The sequence below is a fragment of the Tenrec ecaudatus genome, chromosome 9 (assembly GCF_050624435.1).
Source record: "Tenrec ecaudatus isolate mTenEca1 chromosome 9, mTenEca1.hap1, whole genome shotgun sequence".
NCBI classification, from domain to species: Eukaryota; Metazoa; Chordata; class Mammalia; order Afrosoricida; family Tenrecidae; genus Tenrec; species Tenrec ecaudatus.
This window is the reverse complement of record NC_134538.1, coordinates 111,027,826-111,048,718: the sequence shown is the minus strand read 5'-3', so window position 1 is coordinate 111,048,718 and position 20,893 is coordinate 111,027,826. Positions and strand designations below refer to the sequence as shown.

General features: G+C 42.4%; 1 protein-coding gene across 13 annotated transcripts in view; it reads left to right on the top strand.

The window, feature by feature from the left end:
- Positions 1–2,681: 2,681 nt before the first annotated feature.
- The window catches only part of ADAM22 (ADAM metallopeptidase domain 22), a 269,416-nt gene continuing 251,204 nt past the window's right edge, over positions 2,682–20,893 (top strand). For 6 of the 13 annotated variants that reach the window (XM_075557628.1, XM_075557626.1, XM_075557624.1 and 3 more), the window contains exons 1-2: positions 2,682–2,791; positions 3,337–3,497. In XM_075557628.1, the coding sequence (XP_075413743.1) occupies positions 2,707–2,791; positions 3,337–3,497 (246 nt within the window). In that variant the 5' untranslated portion in view covers positions 2,682–2,706. Of the gene's footprint in view, positions 2,792–3,336; positions 3,498–17,807; positions 17,842–20,893 lie in introns of all 13 variants that reach the window. The other 7 variants (XM_075557629.1, XM_075557630.1, XM_075557625.1 and 4 more) reach the window with 2 other exon arrangements.

Here is a 20,893-nt window from a genome sequence, read left to right as displayed (position 1 = left end):
TCACAGGTTGTTAGCCTTCCTGCAGAATGATAGCACATTCTTCACATAGTTTGGCATACTAAGTATGGCAAAAGAAGACAACCCTGACACACACCTTTCCTGTTTACAAATCATGCCGCATTCTTTTGTTCTGTTGGGATGACCACCTACCTCTTTGTCCATGTGCAGTTCTGCACGAGCACAATGAAGTGTTTTGAAATTCCCAGTTCTTAATATTATCCATAGTTATGATCTATACGCTCAAATGGATTTACATAGTCCAGAAAACACAAACATTGTTTTGGACTTCTTAGTTTTCAGCCAAGATCCATGTGACGTCAGCGATGATGACCCTGGTTCCATATCCGCTTATGAATCTGGTTGAATTTCTGGCAGCTCCCCATTGATGCACTGCTACAGCCATTTTTAAAGGGGCTTCAGGTAAAATCTACGTGTATGTGATATTAATGACACTGTTCAATGATTTCTGCATTCTCTGGTGTCATCTTTCTTTGATATGGCCACAAATATATGTCTCTTCCCATCAGCCAGGTAGCTAGCTGTCTCCAAATCTTGGCATAGACTAGTGAGTGCTCCCAGTGCTTCGTCAGCATAGTGAAACATTTCAATTTGGCATTCCATCAATTCCTGGAGCCTTATTTTTCACTCATGCTTTCAATGTAATTAAACTTCTTTCAACACTTTTGGTTCGCAATCATATACTATCTCTTGGAATGGTTGAACATTGTCCAATGCTTTAAGGTACAGTGATTTTGTGTTCCTCCTATCTTCTGTTAATGCCTCCTACCTGGTTAAGTTTAAGATAATCCATTTTCCAAGAGCCATCGATTTTCGCACACCTTTAGGCACTGCACTTTTTATATGGAATATTGTCACATTTTTGGATCATTGAGATGGTAGGGCAGCGAGAAACCAGGCCACCAGAAACCAGGAAGAAGCAAAACAGTTCAAATATTTGAAGTGTATCATGTAGAAGAGAGAGGTTTTTTTTTAGTATGTTTTAAGATGGAGGTTACATAAACACAGGTTTCACCTAGGCAGATGTTGTAGGACACTTGGATTGGAAAGCAGGAGCGTCAGGTCTACTTATGACAAGCCAAGGAAACTCGAGCACTTAAATTTTAGAAGCAAGTGCTATTTGGCAGAATTCTCTGCAGTGGTTGGAATGTTCTATATCTTTGCTGTCGAAAACAGTAGCTACTAGACAGCAGTAGCTACTCAGTCCTTAAAATGTGCCTCATGTGACTGAGAAGCTGAAATTTAATTAAATTGAATTAGTTTAAATTTAATAGTTGCAGTATTTGGAAGGCCCAACTGCAGACCTTAACTTTCTCCTCTCTACACATCATGTTGTATCATTTTTTTGAGAGCATGTGTGTCGTTGTTGTTAAGAGCCTTCAGGTCGGTTCCCATCCATAGCGACCTGAAGCGCTACAGAATGAAACACTGCCTGGTCCTACATTGTTCCTATTCATGAGCCCATTGTTGCCGCTGTGGTGTCAATCCATTTTCTTGAGGGCCTTCCTGCCCCTCCACTTTACCACAAACAGATGTCTTTCTCCAGGGACATGTTCTCTCCTGACAATAGGTCCAAAGTGTGTAAGATGAAGTCTCACCATCCTTGCCTCTAAGGAGCACTCTGGCCATACTTCTTCCAAGACATTTTGGTCTGTCACTACACAAGCGTTAATTGATGATTATTGTTTTATCCTGAAGAATCTGTAACGCTTGTAATTAGAAATGGAGCGAACAGTCTGAGAAAGCGGATGTCTGATTTTAGAATGCAGGTTTGCAGGCGGTAGATAACGGAGAAACAACAAAAACATCTTGGATATTCGGGTTAAATCCAATTTATCCCTCAAGTCTCTGTGAAAGGCCTTCTCCAGATGGTTCTCTCAAGTTCCCCCGTATGGATCAGAGGGCCCTTTTCTAGGTATTTGGGAGAACGATGATTCTGAAACCCAGTCTAGGGAGCTGAGTCAAATTCCACTCGGTGACCATGGGTCCTCCGGTAGTAACCTAGGAGCCAACCATTCCTGCGGCCTGGTGTGGTCCAAAGACGCGTGTTCACTCGGTTGTATCTGAGGGTGGTGCTTCTTCTACTTAGGTCTTATCAGAGCTGGATCCCCTGGCACATAGTAAGTCTGGAGTCAATGTTGGTGGACCGCTGAACTTACCACGAGAGTGTGCTTTCGAGCTAATAATGCGCGAGAATTACGTGTGGGCAGCGTCCTGCATCTCGTTGCTGTCAGGGTGGACGGGTCCAGGCCCGCGAGGCCCTCCCTTGATGCCACCGCGGCCCGGAGAAGCCCCAGCGCCCCGCGTCGTCGCGGAGCCGAGCGCACCGTGGCGCGTGAACTACATTTCCCAGCCGACTCCAGGCGCGCGCCCCTCACGGGCGCGGGGCGAGTGCGCGGGAGCCGCTCCCCGCCGAGGCCGGGGGCCGCGCGAGCCTCCGCGGGGGTGCGGTGGGAGGCGCCAGCGAGCGCCCAGCCCCGGCCGCCAGCCCCGCGCGCCCGCGCCCGCTCCCCGCCGGCGGAAGCGCCGGGCGAGCTCAGTGCCGCACTGAGGCAGACGCGGAGCGGGCTGCAGCGCCGCGGTCGCCGCAGCACCGGCCCGGCTGCCAGGGGTGGCCGAGGCGCGTCGGGCGAGGGAGCCAGCCCCAGTGCCCGGGAGGAGCGGCGCGGCGGACGGGCGGGCAGCACCATGCAGGCGGCGGCGGCCGCCGCGGTGCCCTTCTTGCTGCTCGGCGCCTTGGGGACCTGGGCTCCGGTGCGCTGCGGCCAGGCAGGTAAGTTCGCCCCCTCCGTGCCCACGGGGCGGCTCGTTTCCCGGGAGGGTCTGCAGCCCCGGGGCGCCGAGAAAGGGGACGCCCCTATTGACGGAGCGAGCCGGGCGATTTTTATTTGGGAGGGCGGCGGGCGGTGGAGCAAAAATGTGTGTGTGTGTGTGTGCGCGCGCGCGTGTTTGTGTGTGTGTTTGTTGTCTATGTGTGTGTTTGTGTGTGTGTTGTGTGTGGGCGCGGGCGCACGGAGCATCCGAAGCTTTGGGCCAATGCCTTCGGCTTCTTCTGCAGAAGAACGGGAAGGTGGGGCCGGTGTCCTGCCTCCGGCCCCGTCGCTCGGGATGCTCGGGGAGCAGCTGGTCCAGGGCGCTCGGCCCGGTGCCCGCTGCGTCTCTCCCCGACGAGGTCGGGGCGGGGGGGGGGGGATGAAAGGGGGGGCGCGCGGGCAGCTTCGCGGGGGAGCCGTAGCCCCGCAGGAGGGACGCGCGTGGCTCAGGGTGGGATTTTCGTGTTTTCTGCGCCCTTATCCGCTGCCCTCTCTCTGCCTGGAGGAGACGCCTCGTTGACGGAGCTGGAGCGGAGGAAGGACAACGGCTTCCTGCAGCGCCAGAGCATCGTGCCACTCCGGCTGGTCTATCGCTCGGGCGGCGAGGACGAAGCGCGGCACGGCGCGCTGGATACGCGGGTGCGGGGCGCGCCTGGCGGCGGGCAGGTGAGAGGCGCAGCGGGGCTGGGTGGGGGTGCGCGGTGCGGCCCGGCTTTCCGTTGCCGCGGAGACGGGATGTCTTGCGGAAAATGAGCGCAATCCTAATGCGAGTTTTGCGTGGTGCTCCCTGTACCAAAAAAAAAAAACAACAAACAAGACCACCAAAGAAAAGGGGGACAAGAAGGAACTCAACCTCACTGACTTTGTACGACGTGCCTCCACCATCCGCCCAGAGCCAAGAGGCTGATGTCCCCCCCCCACCCCCCACCCCCCGCCGCCCTCAGCTGTCAAGCAAAAGCCATGCCCACAGGAAAAGAGAGAAGGTATTTGGGCAAGGTTTGCACCATTATTGCTGTTTTCCTCTTCAAAGATATGCCGTCGCAGGCGGTGTGACTCTAGGTAGTATTGTCGAAAGGTTGACAAAAGCAAGGCTACACACCCTTACTGCAACTCAGATCTCAAAACAAGCTAAGCGGTAAGATTGGTAGCTCCGTCTGATTTGTGGACAGAAGAGTTGTGCCCACTCACCTCTCTCCCCAGAAAACCTCTTTCATCTTTGGCAGTGGTACCCTTGATATAATTAGGACTGTGATGCTGATTGGGTATTTAGAAATTTAGAAAAAAAATTAATTTACCACTGTACCCAAATACAGATCAATATTACATATGCAGAAATGCCTGGAAATGATTTTGAACTTACTGGGTAATTTAAGTAAATGTTTGAGGTGATGTGAATCTTTGGTGTACTTATATACATCAACATGGTATTCCTCTAGCTATAGAAGATAATTCGAAAGGACTTGCTCATTCAGTTGAAATTTTGTGTTGATTTCAGTAAAAGAATAGCAAGTGGAGCATTTTCGCATGGCTAAGCACTCATTAATACTCTAGGGTGTAATGATGATGTAATAGTTATAGTTATCTGTATATGTAAATATGTATAAGTAGAAGCATAATGTTTAAATCTGTAATTAAAGTCAAATACTTAATTCTATTAAATATTTTCTGTACTTTTATATTACTTTAATAGTTTTATTGGCATATAATTCACATAGCGTACAATTCAGTGATTCAATCATATTAAAAAGAGTTGTACAATCATCATAATCTTAGAATACGTTCTTATACTCATTGTTATTAAAATTTATAAGGTAGGAATTTGACCTAAAGGGCCACAGAAATATCCTTCAAAGTTAAATTAATGTAGAAAATTCCATCTAGAATTTAATATAAATTTTAAATCTAATCTAGATTTACATAGAAATTCTAATCTAACCTTTTTTTATTTTCCTTAACTTTATTAATCTAACCTTTAATGTAAAATTTTATCATTAAAATTATTGTTTGATAAGTGCTTTTCACTATCAATTTTGTCTTGTGGTAAAACTGAAGAGGCAGGAAACAGTGTCTCTCTTACATTTCAATAAATTAGGATTATTTCTGTAGAGGAATATTCTCACGTGTACTTACACCCATAAAAATTTCAAACACATATAAAGGTAGACAGACTACTGTTGAACCTAAAGGTTCAACAATCAGCAACTCATAGTTAATCTTGTTTCTCTGAACCTTAACTATATTCTTCTCTTTCCTGTATTACCAGGAAGCAAACTCCAGATACACCATTTCATTAAGAAAAAAAATCAGAATATACTTCTAAAAGATGAGTAGTAAAAAGTAACTATAATATTTTCATGTTTAAAAAAATCATCAGATATCCAGACTTTTCACATTTACACTTGTTTCATAAATATCATGTGTGTCTGTGTTTATTTTTGTTTGAATCAGGATCTAAATAATGTCTAAAGATCACAACTAGTTGATTTTTGTGTGTTTTATTTTGGTTTTTGGCTAGTTTTAAATATAACAGCTTTTGCCCTTCCACACCTATGTTTTTATCCTTGCAAATTATTCCTTGAAGACATGAGGTCCTGTGTCCTATACAGTCTCCCACAGTCTGAAGTTGGCTGACATAGTCAGTGGTTTAAAACACATGCTTACCGGGAGAGGGAGGGGCACAGAAGGGCGGAGAGATGCAGAGCAAGAGGAGCACAGGAGTGAACCTAGAAACGCTCAAGTCTCAGTCCCATGAGGTAATGTTGTCTTCAGGCACCTTCGGTCCTTTTCTGTCTTTGTGAAAGATCACTCACTTTAGGAAACAGCCCAATGCCCCTTCATGTATGGCCTTTGATGCACATTTCTCCAGTGTTTTCGGACAAAGACCTTTCTAATCGGGCAGACGATACCTTGGACCATGTAGCTTCTCTTCTATGTAAAGCAATAACCCTTGTGGAAAGAATGATTGCCTTTGGGTGAGGTACGATTGAATTAATAGGGTTTAAATGAGACGGTATGAGTTATTCAAGTCAGAAATGAAAGTAAAGCTACTGCCTTGCCATAGGTGTAATTTTTATTACTCACTGATGTAAGAAAGTTTACCAGTGCCTGGCTTATAGGCAGGTACACATGGCATGTACTAATTGCCTGTCTAGATCACCTGAGCGGGAGGACACTCGGTTACTCCCTGCCACTGAGTTGATTCTACTTATGGTGAGCCTCTGAGGAGTTTCTGTTGCAAAATCTTGAAGGGAGCAGGTAGCTTCAGCTTTCTCCTGTGGAGTAGCTGGAGGGTTTGAACCCTTGACCTTGTGGCCAGTACCACCAGGGCTTCTTCGATTACTTGGAAGCCCTTGCATTTACTATGCTGCTTAGACTACTATTGGAAATCACTGATAATGAAGACTGAATTTTGCAGTAGGTCAACTCTTCCTATTGTTAAGAAGCTAAGGAATTCTTGCAGTTTGGTATTTCTAATTTCCCTAAAACAAAACAAAACGCACTATTATCAAGTGAATTTTGACTCATAGTGACCCCATTGGACCAAGTAGAACTGCCCCTATGAGTTTCCAAGACTGACTGCTAACTGCAAGGCCAGCAGTTGGAAACCACCTGCTACTCCTTGGGGGAAAGATGGGACTTTCTACTTTTGTAAAGAGTTACAATATCGGAAACTACAGGGGCAGTTCTATCCTGTCCTTTAGGGCCAACAAGTCAGCAATGACATTGTTGACAGTGAGCTGGAGAGTTTTTCAGAAAATGCCCTGGTGGTGCAGTGGTTACATGTTGGGCTGTTGGCTCCAAGATCAGCAATTGGAAACCACCAAGGGCTCTGTGGGAGGAAGACTAGGCTTTCGACTTCCAGGAAGACTTAAAGAATCAGAAGCCACGGCACAGTTCTACCCTGCCCCTTTAAGATTGCTGATCGGAGTCGACTCGATCGCTGTATGTTTGATTTTTGGTTTTTAGTTTCCCTGAAAGCTGTCAACTGAGGTCTAAAAGCCTAAGTGGCTGCTCTGAGTCAGAATCAACGCAATAGCAGTGAGTTTTGGTTTTTGAGTATAAGTTTTGCATGGTATCTTTTACTTCGTTCAACAGATATAATTTATATCTTAGATATAAATTAGATAGTCATACTATGAGGGTGAACCAACTTGGCAGCACCTAACAACAACAACAACAACAACAACAACAACAACTAACTATGCACCTTTTAGCAACTTCTCTACTTCAGAAATGAAATCAGAATGGTTTTCTAGGTGTAGCCTTAAGGAGTTCGCAGATAAGTGGGGAGATAGATGAGTCACTGAGCAATGACACACTGTCACTGAATACCTTATGCTGCAGGCAAATGCAGAGAGCGGTGTGAGCAGAGCAGACTCTACTTAATCATGTGGGTGATCAAGGAGGGCTTTCAGGTGGCAGTGTTTTATCTGAGCTGTGTATTGATGGTAAGAAGAATTTGTCCAGGTTAAAGATGGCAAGAAGGGCTTATAAAACAAGAGTGTAGGGGTAGGATTCAGACACATTTTTTTGTAACTCCTAGACAATTAGGATTTTATGGGCAGATGATACAAAACAGGCATGCTGGGGGTGGGGTGTAGAAGCTACATACCTTCATGGGTTGGTGATGAATTTGCATTTTGTTCTCAAGCAGTGGGAAGCCTCTATAGGATTTCATTAAGGAAAGTTACCTGACTAGATTCATGTTCATGTGGGATAGTCCTAATAGTTGGAAATGAATACTTTCAGTTTCAAACTGTGATTGTTCACCTTAATTAATTGGCAAATGTCAATTAACATAATCCTTAAGCATCACAAAAACTTAGGGGCTGAGAATACTGGAAATATTATATAATGGGTTAATGTTTATAAAGCACTTAGGAATATATGAATCTTGGTTAAATAACATTAATTCCTCCCAGATGCTTGACTACTATTTAGGAATTTTATGACATCACTTCAGTGCAAAATGGTGCCCTAATTTTCTGAGTTTAATACATTCCCTGAAGTGAACTTACATTACTCTAATTTGCATAATCATTAGAATTGCAAAGTCTTAAAGATAGAAATGACTTTAGATGCCATCTAACCTACCGCATATACCTGTGTATAAGCCGAGTTTTTCAGCACAAAAAAATGTGCTGAAAAATGGAGGTTCAACTTATGCACGGGTCAGTGGTAGTATTAGTATTGCTATGGATGGCAGTGAAGACTGCGCTTTGTATGAAAATGACAGCAGTGATGGTGATGATGGCGATCTCAGTGAGGACAGCGTCAATGATGACCTCACACCAGCTGAAGCTCTGCACTGGGATACGGATGATGATGAGGAATCCAGTTTTGAAGGATTTTCACTCTTTACATTTTAGCTTGGTTGCTGATTGAGCTCAGGGAATAGTACTCTTGAGGTATCATTGTTGATACCTTATTGTTTTTGTTGAACCTATTTTCCACTTACTGTGCTGGTTTACTAATGTTTAATGACTTGTCCTTTTATTTATGTTTTTATTTAAAATAAATATTTAAATACATTGCCCCACTGATGTCTCAATTTTTAGTAATTTTATTTTCATTTGTTTTGATTATTGAAACTCACCAATGGCTTCTGCATTTCCCACCGTCGGCTTATACTTGAGTCAATCAGTTTTTCTGGTTTCCCAGGTAATAGTTAGGTACCTCGGCTTATACTCGGGTTGGCTTATATTCGAGTATATACAGTAATTCACGGAATTGTTTTTCACCTGATAATGATCGGGTCCATTGACTGAGAGTACGAAAATCAACAATGCACTTGTATTATTTAATGTTAGCCTATGATGTTATGTAAGACACCATAATTTTACTCTCAATATGTTTTTGTTAACAGGTTTTGCCTCTGAATAGGAATAGAACTACATTTAAAAAATAGATTTTCCTTTTGGTTTTATAGAAATGCTGGCAGTTTGATGGGCAGGAAGTCAACATTGTCCAGATGAGTCCATGTTGTACATGATTTTTTAAGCTAAATTATTTAAATGTATCCTTTATTTTTATCTCAGTGGACTGACTGGCCCTAACTGAAAGCTTATTAAGCCATGGAGTCTTAGAAATCTTAGAAAACTTGTGTTTTGCCTGGATAGCCATATGGGAAAGATATAACTTTTTAATTTTATTGATGATTTGATACAATCATGTGTTTGCTATTTTAGTGCTTTTTTACTCAAGCTAAGTATCTCAGAACTGTTGTAACATTAAAAATAGGTAATTTGGTTAATTAATTGACCTAGATACAAGCAAAGTGTGCATTATTTTATTGTGCGATGATACCATACATTTTTGATAGCTTGATTTTACTCATTGATTATGTTTCCCTACAAATAGCAGAGCATTTGAAAAATAGAAGTCTTTGTTGACACTGAAGGGATGGCTTACTTATGTCTCCACTGTCTTTTTCACTGAGAAGTATTGTGGCTTCACAAGGAGTTAGTCAGATGCTGAAGGTCATAGATCTTTAATAGTTTTGATAACCAGTTATGCATGGGGGTAGGACGGGAAGCAAGAATGGCAACCAGTAAGTGTGCTCTATTTTTATGACTACTTCTAGATGTGCTTGGGCATGGATAAGCTGTACTTAAAATTATGCTGTTTCACTGGGGAGCACTGAGTCAGCTTGATGGTAAATTGTCTGCAGTACCATTTCCCTGGAGGAAGAGTCCTAGGAATTACAACCTTGAAAATTTTTTTGCAAGGTTAGCACAGACGGTTTTTAAATGTGCTTTTGGTAAACCTAAGTACCCCAGTATTGATCAACTATTGCCACCATCCAAAACTGTTCTGGCATCAACTTTCTTGGAGCCTTGGTTATGCATTGGGCTGAAAAGCACAAGATCACTGGAACCCACCAGGTTCTCCATGGGAGAAAGAGGAGGCTGTCGTTTCCCGTAATGATTTATGGTCTCAGAAACCCATGGGGGCAATTCTCTTCTGTCCTGTGGGGTTGGTTCTTAAGAGTCTAAATCGACTCAGTGCAGTGTTTTTTTTTTAAATCAGTTTTCTTGTCTTACATTTAAATAGTTAAAAGGAAGCAAAATTCAGAATGTTGTTTTCCTTTTAGCTTACAAAATCCCAATTTGTATATAGGCACTTCTTTTAGGTGTCTTTGAATTCTGCCCCCAAATTTTGCTGTGCACCAAAGTCATCAGCCTCGCGCCAGTCTCTGCAGTTGACACATAGTGGATTTGCTTTTTTCATATCGCAATTCTTATATTGTCCTGCTATTGCTTTTGACAATTAGAGCCCATCTAAAAAGTGCCTTGAGGCAGGCCTATTTTCTTCTCATGGCACACTGACAGGAGGGTTTTTGTTTGTTTTTAAATATTATTTTGGTGGGGCTCTTACATTTCTTATCACAGTCCATACATTCATCCAGCGAGTCAAGCACATTTGCACATCTGCCACCACCATCATTTTCAAAGTACTCTCTTCCCACTTGAGCCCCTGATTTCAGCTCCCCATTTCTTCTGCCCCCCCCACTCGCCCTCCCTCATGAAACCTTGATAAGTTATAGATTATTTTTTCCATATCTTACATTGTCCTCCATTGCCCCTCATCCACTTTTCCATTATTCATCCCCCTGGGAGGGGGTTCTAGATTGATACTTGTGATCAATTCCCCCTTTCTCCCTCCACCCTCCCCTAATTCTCCTGGTATCTCTACTCTCCTTGTTGGCCCTGAGGAATTTATCTACCCTGGATTCCCTGTGTTTTGGGCTCTTATCTGTAGCAGTGTGCATGTTCTGGTCTAATCCTATTTGTAAGGTAGAACTAAGGTCATGATAGTGGGGGGAAGGAAGCACCAAAGAGCTAGAAGAAAGTTATGTTTTTCATCGGTGTTATACTGTACCCTGACTGGTTCATCTCTGTGAACCCTCGGTGAGTACATGTCCAATTGTCTACAGATGGGCATTGGCTCTCCACTCCATGACCCCCCCCCCACTTCCTCTTGGGTATGGTTTTATTCTGGGTCTTAGATGCCTGATACCTGATCCTATTGACACCTCATGATCATACAGGCTGGTGTGTTTCTTCCTTGTGGGCTTTGTTGCTTCTCAGCTAGATAGCTGCTTGTTTATCTTCGAGCCTTCAAGACCCCAGATGCTAATCTTTTGATAACTGGGTGCTATCAACTTTCTTCACCACATTTGCTTATGCAGTCATTTTGTCTTCAGCGATCACGTTGGGAAGGTGAGCATCACAGAATGCTGGATTGTTAGAACAAAGTGTTCTTGTATTAAGGGAGTACTTGAGTTGAGGACCAATGTTTATCCGCAACCTTAATTCTTAACATATAGATATGAGTACATAGTTTTATTCCCCTCTTATTTTTATATATATATATATACATACATACACACATATATACATGCCTGTATTTAGGCCTCTATAAATGTTCTTTTCCTCCTGGTTCTTTCCTCTATTTCCTTTTAACTTTCCTCTTGTCCCACCATCATGTTCGGCTTTCATTTGGGTTTAGTAATTCCTTACTGCTCCATTGCCCTTGACTGAGTCCCACCAAGTACCTTACGAGCTTCCTTCCATAGATCTTGGTTTACTTGTTGTTCCCTTGTTCCTGGGTTGGTTCCCACCCCTTCCTTCTCCCACCTCCCCTTCTTTCGTATCCCCTCCAGAACCATTGTCCCATTCTTTTCATCTTCAAATTACTTATCCCACCCATCTTATATAGACATGTGGATACATTAATAAGTGCAAAAACCAGGCAAAACCAAATAAAACAGCAAAGTAAGTCAAAACCAACAACATAATAACAACAACAGCAGAAAGCAAGAACAAAATAATAATAACAAGAACGAAAGCAACTAACAAAAATGAAAAAATCTATAAATAGTTCAAGGTCTGTTGGTTGGCCTTTACGAGCGTTTTCCAGTCCAGTCTGATGGGGTGCCACACTCTGTCTCCCAAGTCTATTTTTGGTATTCCCTGGGGATTTCACTCTGTTCCCCCTGACAGCAGGGTTTTTTTTTTAAGGTCATTAGTGCTCAGTGGCTCCATGGGGGTTAGGATAGAGTCACATGCATCATTGGGAATCATGCATCAGCCCACAGGGGAAAGAGCATGCTGTGAAATGTGAGTGTGTGTGTGTGTGTGTGTGTGTGTGTGTGTGTGTGTGTGTAGAAGCAGACAAGGAGTCTTTGAAGGAGAAGTGAAAAGGAAGATGGAAAGTTATCAGAAAAAGAGAAAATGTACCACCAGGGCACCTTATAATAAGTACTACTTAGTTCTTAGTACTACTTATTAATAATATGTAGTTTATTTACTTATATAAGAATTTGCATAAGGTATTTACTCAAGGCTTTCCACTCCCATAAAAAATGATCGTTTGGGAACCTCACAGGGCCAGTGCTACTCTGCCCTACAGGGTTGCTGTTGATCAGCCTCAATGCACAGAATCAGGCTGATTCTGACAAGTAGCTCTATAGGACAGGTTTTTTGAATTTTCGCACTATTTACTTATATAAGTACAATGCACTCATAGATAGTATTTACTTCTATAATTTACTTATAGTAGCATTTTCTTAAACTAGTAGGATAACTTTTATACTAGGAAAATTCCTATAATACTCATATAATATATTAAAATATTTAATATGGGGTTGCTTTTTATGTGGCAAGCACTCTGCAAAATATTCTATGGAAATTAACTTAGTGTAGCCTCACAAAAGTCGCATGTCGTAAGTAACTGTAATGCGCACAGTCCCAGAGCTAGAGGCTAGTTGTGAGAGACTTTGAATCCAGTGATTTCAGCTGCACTGAAAACTAAACTGCTTAGAGAACAATTTCTTTAGAAGTCATTCAGGCCACAGAGATCAAAGAATACTTATCTCTGGCTCTTTGGAGCTACTTGTATTTTCATATAACTCTTGAAAATATTTAATGTTATTACATAGTGAATAAAAAATAGAAATAGTAAATGTTGACCAGGGATGCCTATTCTTATTTACTTCCCCAAAAGAAAAGGAACAAATTTTACATTCTTACATTATAACTAGTTTCATAGGCTAATCTGTGAAATTGTTCAGGCTATGTGACCCAGCTATCACCAAAAATGTCAGCTTCTGTGACCGTCTAGGTAGATGCTACTGTGGTAATATAGCAAGCTACTAGGACGCAAACACTGGAGGAAAGAGTTGAAAGATAAGAACATTGAGCATGTCCTGTGTGCCACTCTGCTGAGTGATTCACACACATTACCTTTCATTATGAGGAGGATAGTAATATATCCATTTTAAAGATGGGAAAATTGAAGCTTAAATAAATTAACTTGTTTAAGATCATATAGCTAATAAACAGTGCAATTGGGAAAATAAGTCTCAATAAATTTCTGGAAAAAAAGCCCTGGGAATTGACATGGAATAGTCCTCTTGGTCTCTTACATGCTTATTTAATTTATGGTTGTGTATCCATCTCCACGTTGGAATATAACTAAAATGATTTCTTTAAGAAACACTTAGTCCTGCCCAGGACTCCTAAATGACTTGATTCAAGGTGAATGGATGTTCAGTTTAGGTGTTTGTTATAGGTCTTCATGTTTAGAAAGATGTATAATTTCTACCTTTCCCTCAGATATTCTTTTAACCTTGTAGCAAAGTCAGTCTGCAGATTAACCAAGTGAGGGCGTGTTGGAATGTAATCTGCCATACATTCTACTCACTTAAAATGGACTATGGGTAACCGTCATCTCTTCTCTCATCTGTGCCTCGCATCGTCTCCAGTGATTTTGGTTTAATTGGTCTGGGATAGGGGTTCCCCTTTGGTTACCAGTTTTTTCCCCTTTGGTTACCAGTTACCAGTGTCTTGTGTTCTCTGTATTCTTAAATATCCAGCTGTCTTTTAGTCAAGTTACCATAAGCTTGGGATCTGAATTGTTATCCGTGTTCTCAATCGCTTCTCATTCCCTTTCAATCACCTACCAGGCTTTCTCTTAAGGATACATTGAAGACCATTTCAATAAGTATTCCTAGTAAGCCAATTACAGTATTACCTAAAGTCTTAGAGTCCTCTCATCAGGATCAGTGGGAGAGATTTGTCACATAACTGTTTCTTCGAGTTAATGCTGAAAGAAAGTCATACCATGTACTTGAATAGCAGCTTCATTCCTAGCTCATCTACAAGTTCTATTTCAAGTTGACTTCAAGTATTTCTTAACCTTTGATGATAATTTGTCAAGCTGGGTGGTTATGCTTTATGCTCACTATATTCAGGTTTATATTAGACATGGATTAAAATAAATATTCAAGGTAAATGTAATTTGAGAGATTTCCTCTGACAAATTTTGAAAAGTAGGTTCCCCTCCCCCTCCAGACTCCTTACCACGTGACTATTTTATTGTCTTTCTGACACTTAATATCATTTTATATTATTTTTAATCTTTGATTTGTTTATTGTTTTTATCTGTATATTTACTAAAATATAAACTGTATGAGACTAATGACCTTGTCTGTTTATGTAACACACATTTCTACTACCTGGAACCGTGTCTGGCTCACAGCAGTTGGGTGCTCAATGGTTATTAATTGAAGGAATGGATTTTTCCTTCCTTCCAATGTCCTCATCTACTCAAAAGTTATGTTGAATCTTGTATGTATCCACATAAGCAATTGGAAATCCTTTTTGGAATAACAACTAAAACCAATGCCATTGAGTTGATGTTGACTACAGCAACTGTATGGTAAAACTGCCCCATAGGCTAGAACTACCTCGTAGGGTTTCCGAGGCTGTAAATCTTTACAGAAGCACAGCTCTCCCTGACCTTTCAGATCAGGAGCATCTGGTTTGAACCACTGAACCTTGGGTTGGTGTGTGAGCCCACTGTGTCACCGGGGCTCATCTTGCAACAAGGTAGCGAAACAAATAAATGAGTGAATGCGTGAATGAGTATTGGTCTTTCAGTCTTTTATTTATAAGCTCTTTTAAGGGTTGTCAATATTTCTTTGTTTTTGTTTTATTTATGAAAAGATCATTTTATTGGGCACTCATAACTCTTGTTATAATCCATATATCCCTTGCATCAGGCGAATTTGTACATATGTTGCCTTCCTTCTTTTCTAGACATTTACTTTCTATTGAGCCCTTGGTGTCAGCTCCTCTCCCCCCACCCACCCTCATAACCCCTTGATAGATTATAAGTTGTCATTATTTTCATATCTCATACCGACTGCTGTCTCCCTTCCCCTATATTTTCCGTTGTTCTTTCCCCTGGACAGGGGTGTATGGCTATGTGTTGACATTATGATAGGTTCCTCCTCTTCTTCCCTCCTCTTCCTCTGTCCCCCTACCTTCCTGGTATCACTATTCCCATCCCTGTTCCTGGATTCTGTGTGTTGTGAGCTCCCGTCTCTTATCTATACCTGTGTACATGCTCTGGTCTAGTCTGAATTGAGAAGCAGAACTGGGGTCATGGTAGTGGGGGTTGAGGAAGCCTCAAGGAACTAGAGGAATATAGTATGTTTCATCGATGCTTGACTGCACCCAGGTTAACTCTTCCCTTCCCTGTGGCCCCTCTGTGGGGGGATTGTTCTATTGTCTACAGATGGGCTTTGGATCTCTGCTCCAACCCTCCTTGTTCTCAACAATATATTATTGTTTGTTTGTTATGTGTCTTCTTGATGCCTATTACCTGGTCCCAGTGACTCCTCATAATCATACTGGAGGTGTGCTTCTTCCATGTGGGCTTGTTGCTTCTCTGTTGCATGGTGGCTTGTGTAACTTCAAGCTTTTAAGACCCCAGATGCTATATCTTTTAACAACGGGGCACCATCATCCACCTTCTTCACCACATTTGCTTATGCAACCGTTTTGTTTTCAGCAATTGTGTCGGGAGGGTGAACATCTCAGACTGCTGATTTGTTAGAACAAAAGTGTTCTTGTATTGAGGGAGGGTATGAGCAGAGGCCTGGAGTCTGTCCACTACCTCAGTGTATTTCTGTATAAATATCTGTAGTACAGTGAATTGAGTGAAAGTTAATTGGGTGAAAGTTTACCATCTTCCATTAAAGAATTCGTATGCATTTTTGTTTCATGTCATTGATTGCAAGTCATTTTCATCATGCTGTATTTTACAAACATAAGTACAACAATTTGAAAGCATATTATTTTGACCTCTAGCTGTCTTTTGCTTTTGATTTCACCATTTGAATTCCTTTTAAGATAGAAATCTGTTTGGTTTCCTCTAGGACAAAGTATTCTGTGTAACTTGATTGTGGAAATAAAATTAAAACTGCTGTACCGTGATCCAGAAATACCAGCAGTTCTAACTGGAAAGAGAAGAAATAAATAACCTAGTAATTTTTAAAGAAAACTCCCCCATCTGTTTGTTTGTGTTGAAGACCTTTCTTGTATGTATCATCAAGGGTAAATAATTTTTCTTCTTTGAAAAAATTAATTTTATTCCCGGGGATATTAGGATTTAATATATTAGGATATTAGAACTTGCCCTTTTGTTATATATATATATATGTCCCAAGTAAAGAACATTAGTTAAATTTCAGGATGGGAAATTGATGGAGCTTTCCCGGATTTAGGTCTCAAGAGCTCATATTTGGCAAGTGGCTTAAAGTGTTTCTACGTGGAGACAGTGGAATCCTGGTAGACAGTAGCCCAATAAGTCTGCTCAGTACAGCATCGTATTTCTAGATTTTACCTCTAGTTGGTTCATTTCTTTCTTTTTTAAGTTTTGTTTTTTAAGTAAGCTTGTTTGGGAGGAATTGCCTTCATTTCCTTCACAGGTGATGTCAGGAGGTTAGGGTCATGCTGGTGAGATCACAGACAGCTCCAGCATTTCTCTAAGTTGTTTCCATGTCTGGTTTAGATAGTAAGGCTACTGCAAGAAGGACAGCCACTTTGCCAAACTTGGTCCTGCAGATCTCGGATTCGCTATTAGAATTTCTGTGTCCGTTGGATATCCTGTAAGAAGTCTGCCCAGGGACCCAGCTATGGATTCTGAGCAAGCATAAGTGCAACCACGGTTATACATCATTTATTGATACCACTCTAAGGTAGACTGAGGAAAGGGAGTGCAAACAGCTGGCTGAAGAGGTCTTAGCAACTACCCAAAATCAGGCAGGTGCAGGCTGTTGATAGAGATGAGTGGCGAGCGATGAGGCTGAGGGAAATGAGAGAAGGAACTCAGTGCACGGTGTCCACGGTGTCGGTCTGTTCAATACCCTGCCGGCTCACCCACAGGGATTGCTGCCAGAAAGGGTCTGAGCACCAGCTAGCAATGGGTGATCGACTCCATTCTTGATCTAGGCCTTGGGTTGATAGAGAGAGCCGTCTGTTGTACAGCCAGACTTACTCTCAGGGCACCTGGGATTATCTACCCCTCCTCGGACAAAAGCTTTAAGTGCTTGGTTTAAAGGGAAGAGCAATTTATTTTTTTCTGTCTGGAGAGGTTGGCATTTTCTAAAGGTCACTGGGCAGTTAGTGGTAGGAGGCTCGAAGGAACCACTTTTCTCAGACTCTAGAGACTACTTCTCCTGGTCCAGAAGATGACACCCCTTTCTGTTTTTGATACCCTTTTCATACAGGCTTTTCTGCTCTGAAAAATCACAGTTGGTACAAAAGGAGCAACTGGCTCAGTTTTTGCCCACCCATTCTGTTTCTTTTCATTTATTTATTTTATCTACTCTTTTTGTCAAAAATGCACATGGAACATAAATCAGTTCAACAATTTCTACATGCACGACTCTGCGTTACTAACTGCATTCTTCAGGTTGGGCCATCACCTTCGTCCTCCTTGTCAGAACTGTCTCTCCTTAACACCAGCTCATTACCCTGTACGTTTCCTATCGGATCTCTCCAATTGCTGTTTCCAGTTTGATCTCATGCAGATAGTCCTTAAAGAACCCTGTGGTTAGGCTGGGGTTTTTATTACTGGTAAAGCCAACCTGTTTTCTGGTTTAGGCTTATCCTAGGGCAGTAGTTTCAGGGCTTCATCTATTCTCAGTGGCAGAAAAGTGTGGATTCCAGGTGAATGGAAAATTTTTAATACACTCATTTATTGGCTTTCAAGATCATCCTGGGTTAAAAAGGAGAAAGCTATTGGTTCTAAGGTACTGAAAATTATCCTTTAATTTAATTCCTAAGGTCAGTTTTAGCATGGTATTCTTACGGTTCTTATGATCTTGTAAAGACAAAGTCCTCTTGTTAATGAAGGAAAAGCAATATTAATTCATAGCTCATTTAATTTAAAACCTACCTAAAGTAATTCATTAATGAGTTGTTCTGGGCATTTCTTAAATCTTTTGATAGTTTGCTGCTTCATAGAGTAAAGAGGCAAAATATGTTTAATTTTAATTACCTAGAAAAACATGAGTGAAACATGAGCCCTTATCTTTTTTTTTAGTAAAAGATCATTTTATTGTGGACTCTTAAAACTCTTGTTACAATCCATACATCACTTGCATCAGGAAAATTTGTACATAAGTTGCCTTCATTCTTTTCTAGATAATGTACTTTTATTGAGCTCTTGGTATCAGCTCCTCTTTCTCCCCTTCTTCCCCTCATCCTCATAAGCCCTTGATAGATTATAAACTGTCATTATTTTCATCTCTCACACTGACCGCTGTCTCCCTTCCCCCATGTTTTCTGTTGTTCTTCCCCATGGTTATGTGTCGATCATTACGATTGGTTCCTCCCTTCTTCCCTCCGCTCCTCTTCTTCCCCCAACCCTTCAGGCATCACCATTCCCACTCCTGTTCTTGGTTCTCTGTGTTGTGAGCTCTCATCTATTATCTGTACCTGTGTACATGTTCCGGGCTAGTCTGAATTGAGAAGCAGCACTGGGATCATGATAGTGGGGGGTGAGGAAGCCTCAAGGAACCGTTTCATTGATGCTTTACTGCACCCTGGTTGACTCTTCCCTTCCCTGTGTCCCCTATGTGGGGGGATTGTTACATTGTCTACAGGTGGGCTTTGGATCTCTGCTCCAAACCCCCTCGTTCTCAACAATGTTATTGTTTGTTTGTTTGTTACGTGTCTTATGATATGAGCCCTCTTCTTTGTCTTGGTTTATCCCCAGCCTCTAGCACAGAGTTTTGTAGTGCTAAGTACTCAGCAAGTGACTCACGACTGGGTGAAATTGTTGATGCCATGACGTAGAGAGAACCCTGTTCCATTCTTAGTCTCTGATCTCCAGTATTGGTGGGTTGGGCTGGGTACTTTAGAGAAACAAATCCACAGAAACTCGTGTATAAGAGAGAGTTTTATATAAAGGTCAAGTGCACATCAAGAAAACATCCCAACCCAGTGCTGCCCAAGCCCACAAGTCCAACATTAGGCCATATGTCTGACACTAATCCACAAAGTCCTCCTCCATCTCACGAAACAAGCGCAATGATGCTGACTGCAGGAGGAAAGCCGAGTCAGGGAATGTGTAAGCATCTCAGCACTGGCAGGGGTCTCCACACAGGTGCTCCCACACCCAGGGCTGCATCGGGGTAGGTCCATGTGGCTTCTCCTCCGGGATGTCTTGCAGGAAGTGAGCCTTGCCAGTTGGAGCAGGGAACTGGCTAAGGCAGCTGCACCCTGGTCCGACTATCAGAAAGCAAGAGACCCGAGAATTAGAAAGGCGAGCCTCGTGGAGCCATTTATCCCTCCTCCCTCCAATTAACCCCACATGTGTTTATTGGCCAGGTTGGCACAATAAACTAACTACCTCAATTGGCATATTAGGTTTCTCCTAGTCAAGCCTTGCTTTGCTTTGCTTTTCATCCCTTTTCCTCCTTATCTCCTACTATAGGCTCTGCCACTCCTGGTTGCTGCTCTCCTTTTGCGATTTTTTCCTGTGAGCGTGGCCTTTCTTTCTGGACAGGTTGACATTTTCTAAAGGTCAATGGGCAGTTAGTGGTAAGGGGCTTGCAGGAACCACGTTTCTCAGTTTACATTTAGACTCTAGAGACTGTATTTCTCCTGGTCCAGAAGATGACACCCCATTTCACACAGGATTTTGTGCTCTGAAACATCATAGTTTGTACAAAATGAGCAACTGGCTCTTTTTTCCCTCATTCTCTTTCTCTATGACCCTTTGTTTATTTTACCCCACTCTATTTCTGTCAACTCTCTCTCTCTTCTCATAGCAACTAAAATAAAGAACAAGTCTCTAAAGGTTATTTACATTCAGTGTTGGGAGCCATCTCTGTTATATGTTGCTGGGCTTATTTTGGGAAATGGAAAATGTGTTATAGTTCATCACGCTCTCCATTTCACTATTTCCTTTTGTGGTACAGTGAATTCCTTAACCTGCCTCTCCTAATAGAACCCTCCATTGTGTCACAGAGTTTAAGCCCCAGTCTTCATGCCTGTGGGTGTGGTTCCATCTTGGAGTCTGCTGTCATTATGTTAATGACGCAGGGTGGGATGGACTGTGGTGTGAGTCACCACCTTAGTGGAGGTGTGAATGAAGACATCACCCTAAGTTTCCTGGCGAGTGTGATCTGCAACCAATGGATGGGAATTCTTTGGCAACGTTTTCTTTCGCTCTGGATCCCATTGGCAGCCTGTCATCCGACCTGCCAGGCTGGGTTTGTTAGCTTCTGCAGCCTGATGGGTTGGGAAGGAGATTGACACTTGAACCCCAGATTTGGTAGTTGCCAGCCTCCAGGACCACCTGAGCCATTTCCTCTACCCCGTGGTTCTCAACCTTCCTAATGCTGCGACCCTTTCATACAGTTCCTCATGTTGTGGTGACCTCCCCAAGCATACAATTATTTTCACTGCTACTTCATAGCTGTCATTTTTGCTACTGTTATGAATTGGGCGACCCCTGTGAAAGGGCTTTTTGACCCCCACAGGGGTCGTTACCCACAGGTTGCGAACTGCTGCTCTACACCGTGAGGTCTAAGTGATGTTGCAGTGAATTAAGGAACACAAAGACAAAGATGGGAGGGAGAGTACTGGGAGAAAAGGAGTAGCAGTTCAGAAAAGTTGGACATGTGGGGTATCTTTAAGCTCCGCTTCCTAAGAACCAGCTTTATGCTGATCCTTCCAAAAGAAGGTACTCATGCACCT